This window comes from Globicephala melas, chromosome 7 (assembly GCF_963455315.2).
Source record: "Globicephala melas chromosome 7, mGloMel1.2, whole genome shotgun sequence".
Taxonomy (NCBI): Eukaryota; Metazoa; Chordata; class Mammalia; order Artiodactyla; family Delphinidae; genus Globicephala; species Globicephala melas.
In genome coordinates, this window is record NC_083320.1 from 37,753,410 (window position 1) to 37,775,038 (window position 21,629).

General features: G+C 45.2%; 1 protein-coding gene and 1 non-coding gene across 8 annotated transcripts in view; both read left to right on the forward strand.

The window, feature by feature from the left end:
* The first annotated feature begins 5,750 nt into the window (after nucleotides 1–5,750).
* TRNAE-UUC (transfer RNA glutamic acid (anticodon UUC)) lies at nucleotides 5,751–5,823 on the forward strand. Its single transcript has one exon. It is a non-coding gene; the product is annotated as a tRNA-Glu (tRNA).
* A 6,166-nt stretch (nucleotides 5,824–11,989) lies between these two features.
* The window catches only part of ANKRD44 (ankyrin repeat domain 44), a 317,233-nt gene continuing 307,593 nt past the window's right edge, over nucleotides 11,990–21,629 (forward strand). For all 7 annotated transcript variants that reach the window (XM_060302105.2, XM_070045932.1, XM_070045936.1 and 4 more), the window contains exon 1: nucleotides 11,990–12,164. In XM_060302105.2, coding sequence (XP_060158088.1) covers nucleotides 12,138–12,164 — 27 coding nt within the window. In that variant the 5' untranslated portion in view covers nucleotides 11,990–12,137. The remainder of the gene's footprint in view (nucleotides 12,165–21,629) is intronic.

Genomic DNA, 21,629 nt, shown 5'->3' on the forward strand with positions numbered 1-21,629 from the left:
GGTTTATTTAAAAAATGTATGCAAGTGCTACAGTCCAAGCTATAACATACCCATTTATTTATATAAATATGAAAATACTGCTTCAGGTTACTTACCAAGTAAATGATTTAACTTCCTGAATCACCAAGTAAAAGTGATGTTCCAGGAAGAAGAACTGAGTTTATCCTGTGATTTCCTGAACCCTGGGTACACCATTATGAACAGCTTGGTCTTCAAGAAAGAAATAATTATTTGTATCTCACAGATCGTATGACCAGTTAATGAACTGATACGATGGCTTCTTTACTACATTCCTCATTTCCCACTTGTTGTCTCTTTGAAGCACTATGGCTGCTCATTCTAATTTAAGACAAGGCACAGAATCTGTGCTCACTTCAGCAGCATAGGCATTAAAGTCTTACACATGATGGAGTGGAACGGTATGTCTCATGCCTTTCCTTAGAATCATTCCTTTCCTTGTCACTTTCTCTTTATGGTAATGCCATGACAATTGTTCTCTCTCCCATCTCTTTATTTCTTTCCACTTTCAAAGCATTTTTCACATACATTTTGTCATATTGTTCTGTAAAATATTGAGGACAGACTTTCTTAGCCTTATTTGACCAGCCATAAACTAAGGTTTAGTTAGGTTAAACGATTTACCCAAAGTTGCATTCATTCAAAAGTATTTACTTTGTATCTACCATGTGCCAGACTCTGTACAATGAACTAGAGACACAAAAGTGAGTAAAACACAGTCCCTGCTCTAAAAGAGGAGTCAAGAAAGTAAACAGACAATTATAGGATCAAGGGATAAGTACAAAAATAGGATTTAAGCAGAGGGCACTAAACATAAGCCTTAGGGAAATTCCTATTCCAAAACTGGGAGACAGTGTGAGTAAGGGAGAGCTTTCTTGGTAAGGGATATCTAAATTGAGATCTAAAGGACGAGTACAATTAACCAGATGAAGACGACATGGAGTTGGACGAAATTATAAATGGGAAACAGCGATATGCAAAGGCTCAGAGTGAGGGGAAATACGATGTGTCAGGGAAGCTGCTTTTAGCACAGTATACGAAGTGTGAGAAAGAGGCGAGGCTGCCATGTTTAATCTCACAGGTTGTGCACTGCACTACTCCAGCAGTCATCATTCACATAGACCAGGATGGAAATGGCGGCTCCAGAATTGAGCAACCTGGCTTCCATGCAAGAAGAAGGGTGGGTGGGGAGAGTGCAGGACTTTGAAAACCAAGCATGCTAAGGTGTTTGCCAATAGCCTGAAGGTAATGGAAAGCCATTGAAGGAGAGTGACTTGATTAGGCTTGCAGTTTAGAAAGATTGTACTGCCTGTGGGATGGAGAATAGATCCAGGGAAACCAGCTAGGAGGCTGCTCCAATAAGGTGGGTATACATGGAGACTGTCCTGAAGAGAAGTCCTGGAGATTGGGATCAGAATAAGTGATAGATTTAAAAGATATGACAAAACCAGAATTGATCAGACCTGGAAGAGCCTAAGCTTTTGTTTTTAGACCAAACTAGGTCCATGGTAGTGTCATTTACTGAGATGGAGACATAGGAGGAGGAATGGGTTTAGGGGAACATTATTAATTCTTTTTGGATATGCCGAGTATGAGGTGATTTTGCCACATCCGAGAGAGGAGTTGGATGGTATGGAAATCAGGAGAAATACGGTTGCCCTGAGACACAGAAATGCATTCTGGGCCAAAGACAAAGTGTTTGTCAGCATGTGCCCGAGTGGAGCTGGTCAGAGCTGCTATGTTTTCAGGGGAGTGGCTCAGGGGAGTTGGAGAGGGATGTGGAGGTGAGGAAGGGGAGATAAGAACAAAGAGACATCCCTTGTGAGAAGTTTGGCTGTGAAGGAGAAGAAAGAGTGGCAGTTAACAAATTTTGTGAATTTGCATAATCATTTTTCTGGAGGAAGGTTGAGAATGGTGCCTCGGATTCTATGGCGTCCCAGTGAAGCTGAAGGACCACCACTGCATGTTAAAATGCCCCATCAGGAGTTTCTCTTTTTTTTTTTGCGGTACGCGGGCCTCTCACTGTTGTGGCCTCTCCCGCTGTGGAGCACAGGCTCCGGATGCGCAGGCTCAGCGGCCATGGCTCACGGGCCCAGCCGCTCCGCACGGCATGTGGGAATCTTCCCGGACCGGACCGGGGCATGCACCCGAGTCCCCTGCATTGGCAGGCGGACTCTCAACCACTGCGCCACCAGGGAGGGGTTTCTCTTTTAATGGAGATACCTTCACCGACTTCACCTCTTTGACATTTCTTTGCAGCTTCTCTTCTCTCCTTTATTGCCCATCCCTTTGTATTTTAAGGTGAGTCTTTCTCATCTTCTCTTGTTTTTGATTTGCTTTTCCAACACAGCTGTCTAAAAAAGTTGAAAATAAATGGAATTTTAGAAACCACAGTAAACAATGGAAGCCTTAACCCAGAGCAAACGCAATGTTCATTGTAGCAACCCCTCACAGGAAAACTTTAAATACTTTGTTTCTAAATCACTGTAATAACTTAGCTCTTTCTACTTTGTTCTACATCTGAAAAGTGTTTTGTGTTGCTGACTTTTACACTTTGGGTAGGAAAGTAGGATTTTGAGTAAGTATTTAAAGAAAAAAATCTTAGTACATATTGAGTAGAATTACTACATTTGCAGCTATCATTCCCTCCACTTTCATGCTTTTAAAATCAGATAGTGTGCCATTATTTATCGAATTTGTACTTAGTAGCCAGCACTATAGGGGATACCAAAGAAGTATAAGCCATGGTCAGTGCCCACTAGAAGTTTCTAACATAATGAGGGAAACAAAACAAGTACAAAATAAAATATAAAAAGTCATTAGAAAATGGATGCTCACAAAACAATTAAATACAATAGATGAATAATAGCAAATAAAACAATGAAGTACGACACTGAATGCTACTGATTACACGTGTGCTAGAAGGTCAAGGACAGTAAAGAACAAGAGCTGCGGAAGGCATTCCCTGGTCTAAAGAACATAACTTCCAATAAATTAACACCGAAAATAATTTTACAATATTTATTTTAAAAAACTACTATATTTCTTCAATTCTAAGCTGTCATCTTTTCACATTTTACAACAATAGATATCATGGCTAGCATTCATCTTGCACTGACTCTGTACAAGGTACTAAGTGCTTCACATGTGTTGACTCGTTAATATGGATCATTTAATGGGGTGGAAATATTTTATCTCCTCCCTGAAAAAGTGCTATTAAACCATTGGTACAAACATAAACCCCATGGCTGTTCAGAATCCAGGAAGCATGGTGTTTGCAGAAATAAATAGCGCTTATAAATGAAAATGTATAAAAATACACTGACAAAACGTTCTAGTCTCCTTAGCCTCGACTGCTAGGCCCCGGGTTGTGCTCTGTGGGGATCACCTGTAGCCCTGATACCCTGGAACCTCCTGTAGCTTAACTGTTCCATCAAAGACCACACCAGCTTCAAAAGTGAAAAGTCTCCACACTGACATAGTGAGGTAACCTCATTCAAAATTTATCCTCGTTCGGCATTTACACAGCTCTGCTTGTGGCTTTCACCTAGGCTGGGAGGGTGGCTCTGATTTTTTTACAAACAGGGGATCAACTCTCTAAACCACCAGCGTCAAGTCAAAATAGATGATTACATTGGGTTGGGTTTCTCAGGAACAGTCTCTGAGGTGGAGATTGGCATGCTGGGATTTATTGGTTTTTAGGGTCACCACCTGTGGGGAATGAGGGAGAAGCTGATCTGCTATGAAGTTGCAGCATAGGCCTCAGATGATCCCGGGGGAGCTCTGGGGCTAAAGTGTCCCACATTGAGGTTAGGGGGCTGGGCCTCTGTTCCCTTCCATTCACTGGATAGCAATACCTCCAGGGAGGTGGTGTAATCTCGGGTGAGACGATTACACTGGGCTGAGGCCAGTTCTTGTGGGGAAGACAAATGCAGGCTGTCAGCAGGCAACATTCTCCGGAGTTGGGGGAGCGAGGGCTTTGGTCTTGAAGGTAGGAACTGGGTGGCACACCACAGCGTCCACTACAGTGATATATATTATACATTCATATGTTTTGTATATTCACAGGCATATATATTCATATAGACATACATGGGCATATAGGCAAGCATATATTTATGTGTGTATTTATATTTACACAAGTTTAAGATGCATAAGTCAGGGGACTTCCCTGGCGGTCCCATGGTTAAGACTACTATGCTTCCATGGCATGGAGCACGGTTCGATCCCTGGTTGGGGAACTAAGCTCTCACATGCCACGTGGTGTGGCCAAAAAAAAAAAAAAGCATAAATCAAGTAAAGAAAACAACCACGGTGAAATGTGACATAGTAAGTTGGGTGGATTTATTAAAATCATAGGTAGTGATCACTGCAGTACAGTAGATCTGAGGGTTGCCTCTTAGGGAATATTTTTGAAATTTGAGGGAGTGTATTTGGTTGTCACAAAGAGTAGGGAAGTTCCAAGCATTTATTTGGTGGGGATCAGAGATACTAGGTGTCATGCAATGTCGAATTTCAAATGTCCCACTGAATATTCATGTAGGTGAAAAAAATCTGTTTTTAATTATCTTAGCCTAGAGCTTAACCCACTTTACATGTAAACATAATATTTTTGTTTTGTTTTATATGGTTTTAATATTCAGTGATTTTTTTTATTTCAGGGATGCACCTCTGTTGTTGTAGCAGACAGGATCTAGTCGGGAAAACAAACCACAGAAATAATTTAATATGGAGAATTGCTGAAACAGGTGTTGGAGGACTGAAAAAGCAAAGAGGGAAGCAGCGGCGTCAATTGGGCTGGGGAACAAAGGGAAAAGTTTAGCTACCAGAACTAAAAGTGTGCAAGACTCACACCTTCATTCCTGAAGGGTGTGAATCTACTTTTAAACTCTTTTAAAAAAAATTATAGTAGCTTTCCATTAACTTTTAGTATAGGACACGGAAGTGCTAAGAGGTATCACAGAAAATCAAGAATGCACCCTTTTTTTTTTTGCGGTACGCGGGCCTCTCACTGTTGTGGCCTCTCCCGCTGCGGAGCACAGGCTCCTGATGTGCAGGCTCAGCGGCCATGGCTCACGGGCCCAGCCGCTCCGCGGCATGTGGGATCCTCCCGGACCGGGGCACGAACCTGTGTCCCCTGCATTGGCAGGCGGACTCTCAACCACTGCGCCACCAGGGAAGCCCAAGAATGCACTCCTTTTGTCCCCGTAGTCTTCCCTGTCCCCACTGTGAAGCAGCAAAGCCAATTTCCTCTTGGCAATTGGAACCAATCACCCCAGCCAGGACAGCACCCCCTTCTTCACCTGATTTTTTTCTATAGTATGAGGAGCCCAAAGTGCCGAGGTACCATCTCAACCTCAACCTCAGTGGAACCATAGTTGTGATCCCTGGTGGAAATATTCCTCTGTTGGGAAGTAAAATCTCCAAACCATCAGGGCTCAAAGTTACAGGAACTGGAAACAGAAATTGTGTGAGTGGATTATTGGGTATAATGATGAGAGGAACCACTTCCACTTTCCCCACCCCTTGATTCTTGAACCTGTGTATTTTGAAAGAAACAGTACTATGTATTGGCACTGACTCAAAGCATATACTGCATCCTATACAACGGAACTTCAGTTTTTAACGTGTTATTTCCTAACAGGCACCAGAACTCAGTGGGCTATTCCATCATCCTTCCAGGAGCTTCTGGCTGGTGGGGCATATGATAAGACTAGCAAATTCCAGGGAATTCCCTGGTGGTCCAGTGGTTAGGACTCTGCACTTTCACTGCAGAGTACCCAGGTTCAATCCCTGGTCAGGGAACTAAGATCCCATAAGCCGTGCAGTGTGGCACCGCCCCCCCCAAATTCCATTTGCACGAGTCCATTGCTGCATTTATTTTACTATGAAATGAGTTCCCTGGAAAGAAGTAATATGTAGAATATCATAACAGTGAGTAAGGTATAATGAGTTCATGGTTGATAATAATATCAGAAATATTCTGAGCATAGAAAGCAAATCTATATCCAAAATATGTGTTTATTCCAGTAAGACAAATAGCTGTCCCTTCCATGATGGAAGGGGTCCAGTATAATCAATCAATCTGTTACTAGGTTACTGGCTATTTTCTCCTGGAAATAGTGCCATATTGGAACTCAACGGGTGATCTCTGATGTTGGTAGATATGAACCTTACTGTGGGGAAGCCCATGTTCTTGAGCCCATGAATATCCTTTGCTCCTGACTGCATGGCTACTTTGTGCAAGCACTGCAGTAGGTGGAAAAAGAGGCCAACTCCATCAAATGTGTCATCCCCCTGATTTTGAAATCTGAGTGGATGCCCTTTGGTGTACACAAATATCCTCACACTTTGTGCCCACTCTGAGAAGTGCATCCATATACCTCTTCCCTAGACCTCCTTGTCATCAGTCTCCCAATCTTTTATTTCCAAGTTATTCACCGTTCAGGAAAACCATCAGCTATTGCCCATGAATGAGTGTAGGTCTATACCTCTGGCCATCTCTCAATCCAGACAAAGTAGACACCCAATGCACTGCAGGACATTCTTTGTGTTGAGAGAATTTCCCTTCAGTACTACCATCAGGGGCGTTCCTCATGGGAGTTCTAATGCTAGAACAGACCACTTCCAGCTTGTGCCAGTGTATTGAGGAGAACTGTATGTAAACCAGTTAACTGATTGAAGATGATGAGGAGGCAATATACCAGGAGTAAGAATCAAAGGAATCTAAGTCACTGGCTAAGGCAACTTGTGCTTTCTGGACCAGCTCAAGCTGTCTCTTACATACCACTTCCATTTGATGAGGGATTGCTCTTGTGCATGCCCAACCTTATGGGCTGATGGGTCAGATAACATCCAGTTCATAATGGGCAGCTGAGGTTGCATAGTCACTTGATGTCTCATGGCCAGTCATTCAAATTCAGTAGCAAGCTAGGTACAGTTTCTCAAATGGAGAATTGTTATCTGCAGAAGAGGGCATGGCTTTGCTGTGAAACTAAAGAAAGCTGCATTGTGGATCTTCTATTAGAGTTTGCCAGTGGCAGATGTATATGTATATGTTTGCCACAGACACTTCAAGTATCATGGGATTCCTCTGGATCATAAGGTCCTGTTACAGAGTCTTCTTTTTCTTTACTCCTGATAAAAAATGCCAGCCTTATGAGTTACTGGGTAGATGGGTCAGAGCACCACACTCAAATGCAGTATATATTTCTTCCAAAATCCAAAGAGGCCCAACAAGTATTGTGTCTCATTTTTAGTGGTAGGTGGTACAAGGTGCAGCAACTTGTTTTTCACCTTGGAGGGATATCTTGATATCTTTCAGATCACTTGGATCTCCAGAAACTTCACTAAGATGGTGAATTTTAAGACTTCCCTGGCAGTCCAGTGGTTAAGACTCTGCACTTCCACTGCAGGGGGCACAGTTTCCATCCCTGGACGGGGCACTGAGATCCTGCACATCGCGTGTATGGCCAAAAAAAAAAAATAAAGTCTAAAGTATTTGTTACTTCCTGTTTATTAGGTCTAATCAGCTTGACGAATCTAACATAGTGATCAAGATCTCTGCAGACTAGATTATGACAGAGAGCAAAGGAGTTTATATCCCACAGACAAGACTATAAAGGTATACTGCTGGCCTCGCCACATAAAAGAAAATAGATTTAGTGCAAATTGGAATAGATGAAGACAGCACATATAGAATTGCAGTTGCAACTGGCATTACCATCTGATTAAGTTCATAACAATTCATAATTATTCTCCAAAATCCACCTGCCACTAGATAGGTCAAACAGGTGTGTTAAAAGTGGGAAGTGATAGTATCACCACTTTTGCATCATCCACATCTTTTATGGTGGTCCTAATTTCTATATCTCTCCAGGGATATGGTATTGCTTTTGGTTTTCTATCCTGGTAGCAAGAGGAAATTTCCAGAGGCTTCCACTTGGCCCTTCCTACTACAATAGCCTTCACTTTGTAGGTCAGAGAAATAATGTGGTGATTCTGCCAGTAACTGGGCATGTCAATTCTAATTATATATTCAAGAAGTAGGGCAGGGGCTTCCCTGGTGGCGCAGTGGTTGAGAGTCCGCCTGCCGATGTAGGGGACATGGGTTCGTGCCCTGGTCCGGTCCGGGAGGATCCCACATGCCGTGGAGCGGCTGGGCCCATGAGCCATGGCCGCTGAGCCTGCGTGTCAGGAGCCTGTGCTCCGCAACGGGAGAGGCCACAACAGTGAGAGGCCCGCGTACCGCAAAAAAAAAAAAAAAAAAAAAAAAAGTAGGGCAATAACCACAGGGTGGGTCTGCAAACCTACTGGATCCATGGTGATATATACTTGGGTGAAAACTCCATTTACCATCTGACTACCATAAGGCTGCACTTTGATTGGTGGACCCAGTGATATTTTTGGATCTCAGGAATTAACATTAATTCAGAAACAATATCAAATAATCCTTGAAATAGATGGGTACTTCCTTTTTCCCAGTGTATGGTCACCCTAATAAATGGCATCAGGTTCCCCTGGGGAAGGCTTGGATGAAGATTTGTAGTATATATTTATGGCAATGCTGCAAGATTCTTCTTCAAGGGGACCAGCTACCCTTTCAATCAAGGTCTGTGTCTGTGAACTGGCTGAGGTATGGAAACTGGATGAGAAGAATGATTTCATTTGATGGCTCAAGTCAGGTTTCAGGCAGCAGACCTAGAGTTTTACTTGTTAAAGAGATCAAAGAATATTTCAGAAGTCTCTCCATATATTTCATTCCTGTGGCCACCTAGGGCATTACGAAATATCCCTGTAGGTCAAGACCTTTGAGTACCACTTTGTCCCTGCTACCCAGTATAGTAAGTGTCTGCCTGGTCCCTGCCAGTTAAGTGCTGCCACTTGGCCTTTGACATCCCAGGATCCCACTCTCGCAGAAATCAGGGAGTCGTCTCAATGGAAGCATTTCCCACCATCATATCCAGTTACCACAGAGCTTTTCTGGTGCTCCCCTTACTAATGTATTTTTCTTTTTTAAAAAAATTTTATTTATTTATTTTTGGCTGCGTTGGGTCTTCATTGCTGCATGCGGGCTTTCTCTAGTTGCAGCAAGCAGGGGCTACCCTTGGTTGTGGTGCGCAGGCTTCTCATTGCGGTGGCTTCTCTTGTTGCGGAGCACGGGCTCTAGGCACTCAGGCTTCAGTAGTTGTGGCACGTGGGCTCAGTAGTTGTAGCTCGTGGGATCTAGAGTGTAGGCTCAATAGTTGTGGCACATGGGCTTAGCTGCTCCGTGGCATGTGGGATCTTCCCAGACCAGGGCTTGAACCTGTGTCCCCTGCATTGGCAGGCGGATTCTTAGCCACTGCGCCACCAGGGAAGTCCCACTAATGTATTTTTCAATGCCTTACTGTAGGGGTTTATAGTTTGGGGGTGGGTATACAGTATGCATGATAAAATCACTCCAACATTCCCGTCTCCATAAACCTTTGGATTTTTTTTCCTCTACATTGTACCAGGGACATTCTGTCATCTCCATCTCATCAAATATAGACCACCACTGAGTCTGAGTTTTTTTAACCAATGAAGCAAACTGTTGGAGTTACTTTCAATTCATGAGCTCACACATTAAATCCAGACTTTCTGGTAAATGCACCCATATCAGCAAATTTAGCTTAATCTTCCGCTCTTTATTTTGTTTGGAACTTGACCAGGAACTATTCAGCCTTTCACAAAATCATGTCACCAATGACAACACCAATGTTTATATGTGAGTTGCTAATAAAACATTCAAGTTGGATTGCGTTTGTCGTTCTCTCATTCACAATGGTTCTACATACAGGTGCAAGCATCTTACTATTTGTCTTCCAATAGAGTTGTGCTATAGCATTTACTTATTGAAATACACATTAATTATAAACTGCTTCCCTTTTATTTTTCCTTTATTATACAATTAGGACATTATATTGATTTGGAGGGAAATTTGCCTAGGTAGGTAATATTACCTATGGATTTCATTTCATAGTAATGAGTGTTAAAAATACTAGTTATAAAAAGGGATGATGGGTCTGAAAGGGTTGAGAACTGCTTGCTCCTCCTTTCAAACGAGGTCCCAAGAACTTACCTGTAGGCATGCCCATGATGAAGCAAGTGGACCTTGAGTACATCTGCCAAATCAAATCATATGTTATCACTCTTCTGAAAGACAGCTATATTTAGGTAGAGAAGTCAGTGTCCTGTTCAGTTACAAAGCCATGCAGGATGATATTAATAAATAGACATACCAACAACAGCACTGAAGAACTGCTTCATAGATGCAGCAAAAGCAAACTATTTTGTGTTTGAGGGAGGCCTTGGAATGGAATTTTTTTGTCTCTGTGCATCACTGAGGATAGTGGAGTGGAAGCCAGGAGAGTGCTTTCTTGGTTCCCCTTGCCTGTGTGACTGAATTCCAAGCCCATGGTTAGATAATAAATGGGAGGATACTAAGCAAAAGCTACCATCCCTCCTCTCCTTTCTCACAGAGACTCTTTGGGGAGGCTCTGAAAGTGGGGAGGAAGAGTCCACATTTGGTTTGTGAATGAAGGGTAGATACTGTGGTTTTGGTTTGCCGTTCAACTGTAGGTTTGTTCCATGGCATGCCAGGGGCACGTGGGGCTGCCTGGGACCATCACCCCATACACTTGCCCACTTAACCCTTTCTCCTGAAGAATCTCAACTCTTGTCTCTTTCACAGGGAAGCCCATCCTCACCTACCAGTCTGGCCTGATTCCTCTGTCATGGATTCCTTCACAAGTATTATTTTCCCCCTGTGATCCCTTATCTCATTCTGTAATTACATTCATTAGTGATGACTATTTATGTCAGAGACCTCCTAAGACTAGGTATCTTAGATGTTTATGCTCCCCTTTACATACTGTGTCTAGCCAGTATCCGGTACAAAGTCAGCAGTCAGTACATGGTTGTTGAATGAATAAGCGTTTGCTTCAGATTCCACAAGTATTAACACTTTACTCTGATTATGACTATTACCGTTGTGCGTGTATCCCATGCTGTTTGACAGCTGGGTCTTCTATCTGTTGAAGAGCATGGTAACTGGATTTTGTAGAAATGAATGAGTCAGAACAGGTGGAAATCCTCAAAAGCCCAATTAATGCGGTAATTTAAGACCTCTTTTCTTCTCTGGTAACTCCGCTCCACCTCCTTCCTCCCCAAATCGACACCCAAAGTTTGAATTTAATGATGGGGTTCTGCGCGTGTCCAACTGGGAGGTAGCTGGAGAACAAGATGCAAGGGCCAGAGCCCTTGTCCCCACCCTCCAAATGTTTGACAAACACTCGCTAAAGAATTAGCGTCGGGGCCTTCCCGTATTACACAAAGAGAGCATCAGCATAGTGGCCCCTTGCCCAGGTGGGATAAGTTGAAGTGCTGTGCAGTCTGATTCCGGATTAGGGGGAGAGGTTTAGGGGAAGGCGTGTGATCCAATCTCCAGGGTTGAAGTTGGCTGCGTGTGAGTGCAGCCTTTCTTGTCCCTCGGGGTGTGTCCACAGGGCTTGCTCGTCAGGTTGTGTTTGTGGGTGTTTGTGTGAGACAGGGCGAGGGTGTGTGTGGGGGTCACGATCAGCCCCCCGGGAGAGGGGCCTCTAATCGTGCATGCCCTGGGTGGGGGCAGCGGGGGCAGCCACGGGCCCCGGTCCCGCTCACCCCTGCGCAGAGTGCAGGTGCGGAAGCAGGCGACAGTCCGGCCCCACGGCGGCGCGCCGGGGGCGGGCGCGGGCGTGGGCGGGCGCCGAGGGCCGCGGGCTGCGAGGCGCGGCCGCGGGCGGCAGGAGGCAGCGTCGGCCCAGGCGTCGAGGCGGCGAGCGAGGCAGCGCGCGGTGATGTCAGTGGCGGCCCGGCTGGCAGCAGCCGGTACTTCCTGTATAAAGGCGGGCGGGCTCGGCTGCAAACCCTACTAGCCAGTGTCAGCCTCTCGGCGGGAGGAGGAGGAGGCGGCGGAGGAGGAGCAGGGGGAGGGCTGTCAAATTCGGGAGCCAGATTTTTTTTCCTTTCCCCTGGCAGTCCCTTCCGCTTCCCCGGCTCCTGGCGTGACATCTGCGGGCCGGGGACCTGTATGTGTGTGCGCGCCAAGGAGCAGAAGAATGGCAGTGCTCAAACTCACCGACCAGGTAGGAGGCGGCGGCGCCGGCGCGCGGGGCGGCGCGGAGCCGCGGCGGGGGGATGGGGGCGCGGCGCGGAGCGTGCCAGCGAGCTGTTTACTCGCGGCGAAGGGGAGGAGTGTGTGCGGCCGCCGGCTGCTCCGAAAGCCGGCGGCTGCAGCTCTGCTCCCCGGCTCGGTCCCCGCCCTGGGCCGTCGGAACTGCGCGCACGGCTCGGCGGCCGGGGCGCCCCAGGGGCTGGGGAAGGGGCGGCGGGGCTCCCGCTGGCGTGCGGAGGTGCGCGGGAGTGCGTTGTCCGAGGGCCCGGGCTGGGCAGGGGGAGGGGAGGCTCGAGGTGCTCCTCCGGCTCCTGTGGCGCTGCGCAGCGTGGGCTCCGCCAGCCCCGGTGGGCCGAGGGGAGGCTGGTCCGCGCCGCCGGGAGGAGGACCGTGGATGGAGAGGGAGAAGGGATGGCAGCCTGGGACAAGCCAAGAGACCCCCCAGCCAAGCCGGAGACTGGCCCATACCGCGGCTCTCGTGTGGTCGGGCTGTCTTTACCCTCTTGACATGACATCCTGACTTCCTCTTTAGTAGCCCAGAGGCTGTGTGTGCGTGGTGCGCGATGGGGGCCCTTGGCGCGGCTCTCCCAAGAGGAGCGAAGTCCGGCCCGGGGCTTCACTCACAGACTGTGGGCTACCGCACAGGGTAGCTCTGGAGTTCTTTGCTCGGAAAGGTGGGGCTATTTGCTGGCTCGGTTGACAGTCCTCACTTCAGGTCTGTGGAATGGAAACACCCTACCTTTGCGGACTCCGCTGCTCTGAGGGCATTGACACTCACAGGCGCCCAACCAAGTTGCATGACAAAACTCTGCAGCTCGTCCTACGAAAAAAAGAAACAGCTTGCTTTTTTTTCTTCTGCTATTTATTCATGGATAGTGAAATGAACATTGTTTTGCGGTCCCGGTAGGCGGCAAGGCAGTCTTGACTTTGACACAAACGGTCAAACATGCCAGTCCTTGGTGTTAAACATCTCATACTTATCCAGTGGGTTGCGCCTCGTGCCTCGCTGTCCTCAGTATCCAGCCAGAACTTCCTGCGACTTAAATGCAGTCAGTCATCACGATAATTTTTCTCCTGCCTTTAAAGTTTTGCTTTGCTTTCCATAAGTATTTTCAGGCTTTTAAAATTTTCTTTTCTGTGTGGGGGAGGGATCACTTAATTAAAATTCACGTTATCGTTAAATTTAGCAGGGGGAGCAGCAGCTGGTAATCGTGATGAATCTACTTGTTCGCATTGGTTCCAGAGCATTGAAGAGTGCTTGTAAGTTGATACTAGTTTAGGCTTCCCCTCAACCTTTTGGTCACATACTTAACAACTGTTAGACATTTGGTTGTTTTAAATCTTCCAAGTTTAGTCTGCCTTGGTCTTGTTATCTTTGCCAGTGCAAGTTACTATATTTCTCTGTTAATGCCTAAATCTTCATCTTCAGAGTACAAAAAATGCTTCTAATAGACGTTGTCATTTTCACATACCCAGAGGAATTTCACATAGAATTTTAGAGCTGGAAGGAATGCCAAAGATGATCTTCACCCAGATCCTTGATTTTTTAAATGAAGAAACTGAGGTATAGAGAAGGGAAGCATGTCTTCCTCAAGGACCCAGCTGTTGACTTGTAGGGTAGAGATGCACTCTTGGCTCCTGCCTTCCAGGTTCCTGTGCTTTCTTCTAGGGGTTAAGACACCTCCCTCCATCTTGTCATTGGATGTGTTGGAAAGCTGACAAGAAGGCATCCTCTCCTCAATCAGATCAACACTAGTGAAAAGTGTACTTGGTCTTAGAAAGAAAGGAAGTTATTCTCCAGGACTTATCACAGTAGGACTTTCAAAGATAGTTTCTCTTTTAAAGTGTTTCTGAATACATCCCAACCCTTCCCCCAACAAACTAGTATTACTGTGGGGGGAAAGAAGTTGTATGACCTTCAGTTGGTTCCATTTACTGATGCATAAAGGGAAACTAAGGAGTTCTAAGATTCAAGAGCATCTACAAATTGCCAGCCTATCTTGGGGCAAAACCGGAGGGAGGTTGGGTGAGGAGGTAGACTGGGTGCCATGGAGTGGTGAACAGTGATGGTTTCTGCGAGGCTTTAGGTCCAGGAAGTGTGTGGTCTTTCTTGCCTTAGATGGTCTTACCTTTCAGTTTGAAACTAAATTCTTAGAAGCTGGTTCTTAACCTCACCAGAGGCTTCAAAACCCTTTGCTTAAACTCCTGTTGCAGGAGCTTTGCTTCACTATTGTGGGTAGGGAGCCACTTGCTTTGAATCTGGGCCTTAGAGTTTGTAGAAGAGTGCCTAGGTCTCCACTCAGCTGTTTGTAAAGCAGTCACTTGTTAATTGCCTCTCATCTGTTTAACACCCTATTTGCAAGGTGGATCTTATTTTTGCCAGGGTTCTTGGATTTTTAGTTTGAGGACACATTCTTGCTGTTGATAACCTGAATCACTAGTTGTTTGTTTTATTATTTTGGTTTTGTTTGTTTTTTTGAGTTTTATTTTGTTATTTTTTAAAGTGAGGTAACATTGGTTTGTAACATCATGTAAGTCTCACGTGTACATGAAAGCAGGTGACGTTTCCGGTCCCGCTGAAGCTGGGTGCGGGAGCTTGCTGGCGATGACGGTCAACACCTCAACAGTCAGTCCTGTGCTGACATCTCCATCATGCAAGAGGAGGAAAATGCCTTTTCCTAACTCTGTTTTGGGAGAGTAGAAAGAAAGGGGGAAGGGAGAGGCAAGTGTGGTGGTTTTTTTTTTCTTTTTTACTATGAAAAGGAACTGGGAGCTATTGCTGCAAACAGACTTCGCATTGAGTACTTCTGCATTTTAACTGTCTCTTCTGTTTTCCCCTTCACAAAACACACATCAATTTTCTTGCAGCGTTAGGGGGACCAGTCTTCCTGGTTTGCCAAGGACTGAGGGGTTTTCGAGGATGTGGGACTTTTGGTGCTAAAACCAGGATATTCTAGGCAAATCAGGTCAAGTTGATCACCCTATACAGCACAGCACACACTCACCTATGTAATTAATATTAATAATGTAATTATTTCCTCATAGATGGACGTTGGGAGGTTTATTTATATCTTTGGTAAAGTGAGGTAATTTTAAGTTTGGGAAAGAAAATTTCATTGCATCCAAATGTAATACATTTTGTTTGAAGATAGACGTGAAATTCTTTGCAATTTTATTTGATACTGAACTTTGCAGGGCTACGGGGGGTGTTCTTTATGTCATGTAGTGAAGGCACTGCAGTGATTTTAAGAGTGTGGTCATATCTTTAGCCTGGCCCCCCCAGAAAAGTTTTTCAAAGTTCTGAAGCAGAATGGTAAGTGCTATTGGACCTTTGAAATATTCACTCTTCTTCCTGAATTTGCTAGTGACAGCGGAATGCCATCTCCATCTCGAGGGTTGCCTGTAGACAAACTCTTTCTGCAGGGGGCCCTTTTTGGAGCTTCCTGCCTGGAGGCCTTTTGGTTTGGTGTCCTCTTGCCAAGTCCTATAGCTCACACTTGAGTCACCCACCTCCTTGCCAAAGGCAGTGGCTGGCAGCCGTGGCAGTGGCAAGAAACTAGAAATCCTGTAACTTTGAAAGAAGCATTTCTAGCCCGTAGTGTGGGGTCTTGGGACACGTTACATATTTTACTGGGCTGCCCTTGTCCTTCCGGGGCTCCTGGCAGCACTGGGCTTACAGCAAACTCTGTGTCCAGTCCTGACTTCAGCAGAGAAGAAGGGAAAATAAAGGCTTTATTCTGTGGACCCTTCTCTAGTTGTCTTGGGATGCAGTCACGTGGTTTGGGGAGGGCACTTGAGGACTGGTGTTTCATGGCAGAGACCTAATAATGGCTTACATTATTGTGATCTTATTGTATGCTGGGCCCTTGCCATGAATCGTCTGTCTTAATCCTCACAGCCATGCTAGGAGGTAGGTGGTTGTGTGATTCTTACTTTACAGATGAGAAAACAGGAATAAAGAGGCTAATTGACTTGTTGAAGGTTACACACCCAGTAAGTGATGGAGTGCAGTGTCCTACCCTGGCACAGGTGGGACTCTGACCACAAAGCTATACTTACGATAGTTGAAAGGGCAGTGCACCGTAGGACTCACAGATGCCTGTTCTTATTTACCGGGAAGGCTCCGGGTGAGCCACACTCCCGCATTCCTCCAGGCTCGGGGGCCAGAACCAGGTCTGGCAGAGTCAGGAGCTGCTCTGAGGCCTCTGCTCCTGCCACACTGGGGCCTGGCTTATCCCATTTGCCTTTCACCTCCCTACCCTGGAGAATGATGTGTTGGTTGGTAGCTTGGTGATTTTTTTCTTGGTCATTAACAAATAAACTGTGGTCATTGTAGAAAAATCAGAAAGCTAGATAAGCATAAACAGTTAAAACCCTCTGAAGTCTCTGTGCTCAGAGAGAGCTACTCTTGGCAGCTTGATATATTTCCTTCTAGCTTCTGTCTAGGTAGCCAGGTAAGAATTTTAAACATTCCACATGATGATATTGGTATCTTTCTCTTGAGCATCAACGTGATACCTATGATGTCTAGACCAATGGGTTTTCCAAATAAACTGAATTTATGCCTCTCAGTTAACAACTGGCTACTTTAGTGTAAATCCAGCAGTGGTGCACAAGGTCTAGCCCTGGATTGATTGAAAAAATTTTTTTAAGGTTTCAACTTTTACTTCTTCTTTTCTTCCAAACAGAGAGTAAATATAAACTCAGAAAGGCACACTTGTTTGTGCCAGAAATAGGCCTAAAACATTCTTTTTTTTTTTGCGTTACGCGGGCCTCTCACTGTTGTGGCCTCTCCCGTTGCGGAGCACAGGCTCAGCGGCCATGGCTCACGGGCCCAGCCGCTCCGCGGCATGTGGGATCCTCTCGGGCCGGGGCACGAACCCATGTCCCTTGCATCGGCAGGTGGACTCTCAACCACTGTGCCACCAGGGGAGCCCAGCCTGAAACATTCTTTAAAAAGATTTCTATTTCAACAATATAATGTGAATTAAAAAAAATTTTTTTATTGGAGTATAGTTGATTTACAGTGTTGTGTTACAAGCAATTATTTATTTAAATTTACTTTTGGCTGCATTGGGTCTTTGTTGAGCGCGGGCTTTCTCTAGTTGCGGCAAGCGGGGGCTACTCTTCGTTGTGGTGCGCAGGCTTCTCATTGCGGTGGCTTCTCTTTGTTGCAGTAACACGGGCTCTAGGTGTGTGGGCTTCAGTAGTTGTGGCACTCGGGCTCAGCAGTTGTGGCTTGTGGGCTCTAGAGCATAGACTCAGTAGTTGTGGCGCACAGGCTTAGTTGCTCCGTGGCATGTGGGATCTTCCCAGACCAGGGCTCGAACCTGTGTCCCCTGCATTGGCAGGCGGATTCTTAACCACTACCCCACCAGGGAAGTCCAATGTGAATTTTTATAGGCGAAACTATAACATGAAATTTAAAAATAGGCAGGGGCTACAGAGATCTTATAATCCTGTGGTTTCCAAAATTGCATAAGCTATGGCTCTCCTTTTTGTTTTTTCCCAAGGAAAATTCCGTATTAAAGCTCAATATATAAAAGAGGTTGATGAGAGTAGTGGTCCCTGAGGCCCTTTAAAAGATTATTTGGGTTTAGTATTATTTGAAAGTGTTTTGCAAAACTGCTGGTGACTGGGTCAGTGGTTCTTTTCCTGACACACTGTGTACTCAGAAACCAAATAAACATTTATAAGTGTTTGTAGGTGATTAGGAGTTACATAGAATTTGGATGACCATATCATGTTAATCCAAACTGGGACACCTTTGAGGATGATAGGGGGTACCATTAAATATCACACTGAGGAAACAGGTGTGAGTCAGGGCTGTCCCAGGTAAACCTCGACACAAGGTCACATCACATAAACTATGTTTGCTCACTTCAGTATTGAAATGACAGTAATAGTGAACTAGTTTGGCTAGTAGACTAGTCACTGTCTTTCCAGTCAGATTTACACGGGAGCTGGTATGATAAAGACTGTTTTATAACCTTATGCAAGGCCCGAGTTGCAAATTGGCTTCTTTCTCACACATCAGCTCTGACCAGTTGGTCAGGGGTTGCAGGAGCAATATGTCAGGAGCACTGTGGCTCTTGCAGCCAGAGATGGGGGAAAATGTGATGATTGATAATCCGTGTTTGCTGTGGGTATAAGATAAAGGAGAGGTAGCATATATTGTGCCTTAGCCAACCCTTGGCCAGTCAGATTACCCTCTGTGGGCCTCAGGCTCCTCTTTGTAAAATGAAGAGGTTGGACTGGGCGCCTTTCCAGTGCCTGGGCTCCACTCTCTCCCTCTGTGACCCACCCCTGCATGGGTGTAGTGGCTGAGAAGGGTGTGTTTGCAGATGAGCTCTAACTGAGCTCCCCAGGTAACGAAGTCAAACAGTTAATTTCTGGCTCCAGAAAAGAGTTTTAACCGACGTCAGTAATTCAGGAACTGATTCCTGCCCTGTCCCCTGCTTTCATTTTATAGATAACCCAAGATTATCTAAGATTCTTCATTTTATAGATTATCCATTTTATTGATTATTCCTTTACTACCCTTTTGCCGACATCATCTTCGCCCTCTGCTCTGCCATTGGAAAGTTAGTAGAGCAGGTATTTTCTCTTATCAGTGTTGATGCTTCTGAAAGAGTTGGTCGCCCAAGAGGTTGAAATGAATGATTCATGACTCTAATTTTTTATGATGATATTCATAACTTTTAAGGATCCTTTCACTTGTCTCTCCTTTTGAAAACTGAAAATTTGTCTAGTACTCTATTAATTGGGCCAAGCAAAGAAAAGAAGCATGTAATCCATCTTTGGGCCATTTCAGGCTTTACTAAGCCAATGTTTGCTTGTATTTCTTGGTTTTCATTTGTCTCTTATCCCCTCGAACACACCCTCATGAGTCATAAGCACCGCCATGTAACTTTCTAAGGTATCTTCAATGCCAAGAGGCCATTTTGCCCCAAGGGAGCCCCCCACCCTGACCCCAACCAACTCCTAAAATTAGAGGTGTGCAGAAACATCTGAGGCCTAGACACGCAACATTTAATCACAGTTCTAACCTGTTTCTAAAGATTTCCATGTTAAATTGCTTTAGTTTTGCTTTCACTTATTTTTAAAATAACACTTGATTGGGAATCCGAAGATCCGGATTCTACTCATGGTTCTTTTTCTAATAGTTGTGTTGCTTTGGGCAGGTCCTGGCCTTAGTTTCTTTGTGAAATGGGAGTGGGTGGGTGGAGAGTCCTCTAAATTCTTGCAGCATTCTAACGTTCTAAGAGAGCACCCCAGGTATTTCAATGTCAACCTCTTCTCAACTCTTGGAATCTGGTTTCAAAAAGTATCTGCCTTCCATGAACTTCTGATTTTCCCTCCAGCACCCACAGTTCTGCTTGAGTCAGGGGTCCTTTCCCCCACAGTTCCATCTTCTAGTGTCTCCAGGAGCTTGGTTTTGGGGACACAGAGCCCCTGGGGCTTTTCTCAGTGTGGCCTTTTGAGACTCCCTTGAGCATCTTGCAGGGCAAGGGGAGCAAACTTTCAGACCCCATGTTTGTCTGTTGAGAGCTGTGGTGAGCTGGGGGGCCCTCTGTAGCCTTCCTCAGAGGGGCTGCTTTAGCAAACAGCCTGGGTTCTCTCCTTAATCCTGTTTTATTGAACTCCACAATAATATCTGGGTCTAAGAAGTCTGTTTCCCAACCATTGGCCCCAGATATTGGGTGCAGTTGACCCAAAGACCATCAACTTTCACAAGGAGGGATTTCTTGCATGAGATCAACATGTGTAGATACACTCCGTCTGTGGAGGAAACTTGTTTTGGTATCTAAGACTGGCAGAATGAAGAAGAAGATAGGAAGTGAGCACAGGACAAGTATCACAGCAGAAGGCCAGGCAGAAATTCAGGTCAACTGATACAGGTCAGCCAACCAATTTTTGTTGAACAGTGGCCTCCTAAAGAGGACGGGGAGCACCCCCACTCCAGGGGTGAACAGGGTGCCTTATTGACTTTGAGAAAGAATTTTAAAATTCTTAAAAATGCTGTTTGTGTGTACTTTTAATGTATATTATATGCTAGCACTATAAAACCCTCTTAGCTCTACTTCCCGCTTTTGGCCACCTTGGCCAAACCACAGCTTAGATGCCTGCAGTGGCCTTCTGACTGGTCCTCCCCATCCAGCCTTGGCCCCCGCACTCTATCCAACATAGCTCTCAGGGTGGTGGCTCTCAGATCATGTAGCTGACATCCTACAGTGGTGCCCCGGGCCCTCTCCTCCCAGTCCTGCCACTCACCTGTCCAGCGTGTCTCTTCCAGTCTCTCCCTGGCTCCTTGGCTCCAGCACAGCGGCCTCCTCTCTATTCAGTGGATGTGCCAGGTGCGCTCCTGCCTCAGGCCCCGAGCCTCCTGCTTCCTGTGAAGCTCTTCCCCAGGTATCTGCATGGTCCACCCTCACCTCTCTCAGATCTTTGCTTGAATATTACCCTCTTGGTGAATTCTTTTCTGGCCGCTCCAGTTAAAATGCCCACTCCACACACTTCTTGCCACTGTTTCTTTCTTTTCTCCATGGTACATATCCTTTATACCATATGTTATATATATATATATTATATACATATTTTTTTAAATAAAAACTTACGTGTAGGAGAGCCACAAGTAACAGGGCAAAGATATATATTTTTTTCATTTCCTTCTGTATCTTCAGCACTTAGAGCAGTGTAAGGCACATAGTGAATGCTCAGTAAATATTTGTTAAGTGAGTGAAATAAATATGTATGTATGTGTATAGATTTGTATGTGTTCAAATGTTTTTACTTATGAGGTACTCAAAGAAAAAAATTTGGAAAAACTTCCGTACACAGAGCTTCTATCTGTACACTGGGATATTGAGTTTCCATTCAAACAAAATTCAGAGTAAATTTTTGGCCCCATCAGAAGATAAAAGATCACTTTTGGTCTCTTTTTTTTTTTTTTTCCCGGTTGTTTCCTCTCTTTTTAAATTGGGATGAAGATGGGTTAACACTGTATTTAGTTCTGAGCAAGTTCCATTTCTTTACAGGGGAAGTATCAGGGTGACACTAGGAAAAGGGACCCTAAATATGTTGGGAAGGGACACTCACACCCATGGCAAAGTGGATCTTCTATGCATTCAAGCAATCGAGGAGTGTTTAATGAACTCCATCTCCATGGCAGTGACTCAGCTGCAGTCCTCTACTCCCCCTTTCCACAAAGCATAAGAACAGGTAAGACTAGGTACAATACAATAGAGACCAGACAGAGAATTGGTAATAAGGAGACAAGATAATACACACGCTTTATGTGATTTGATCCTAACAACATATCTGTGAAGGAGTGGCTATTATTCTATTTTACAGATGATGAAATTGAGAACTGAGAGATTAAGTAATTACTCAGGGTCACATGGCTCTGGGGTTCACATCTGGGCAAGCTTGACTC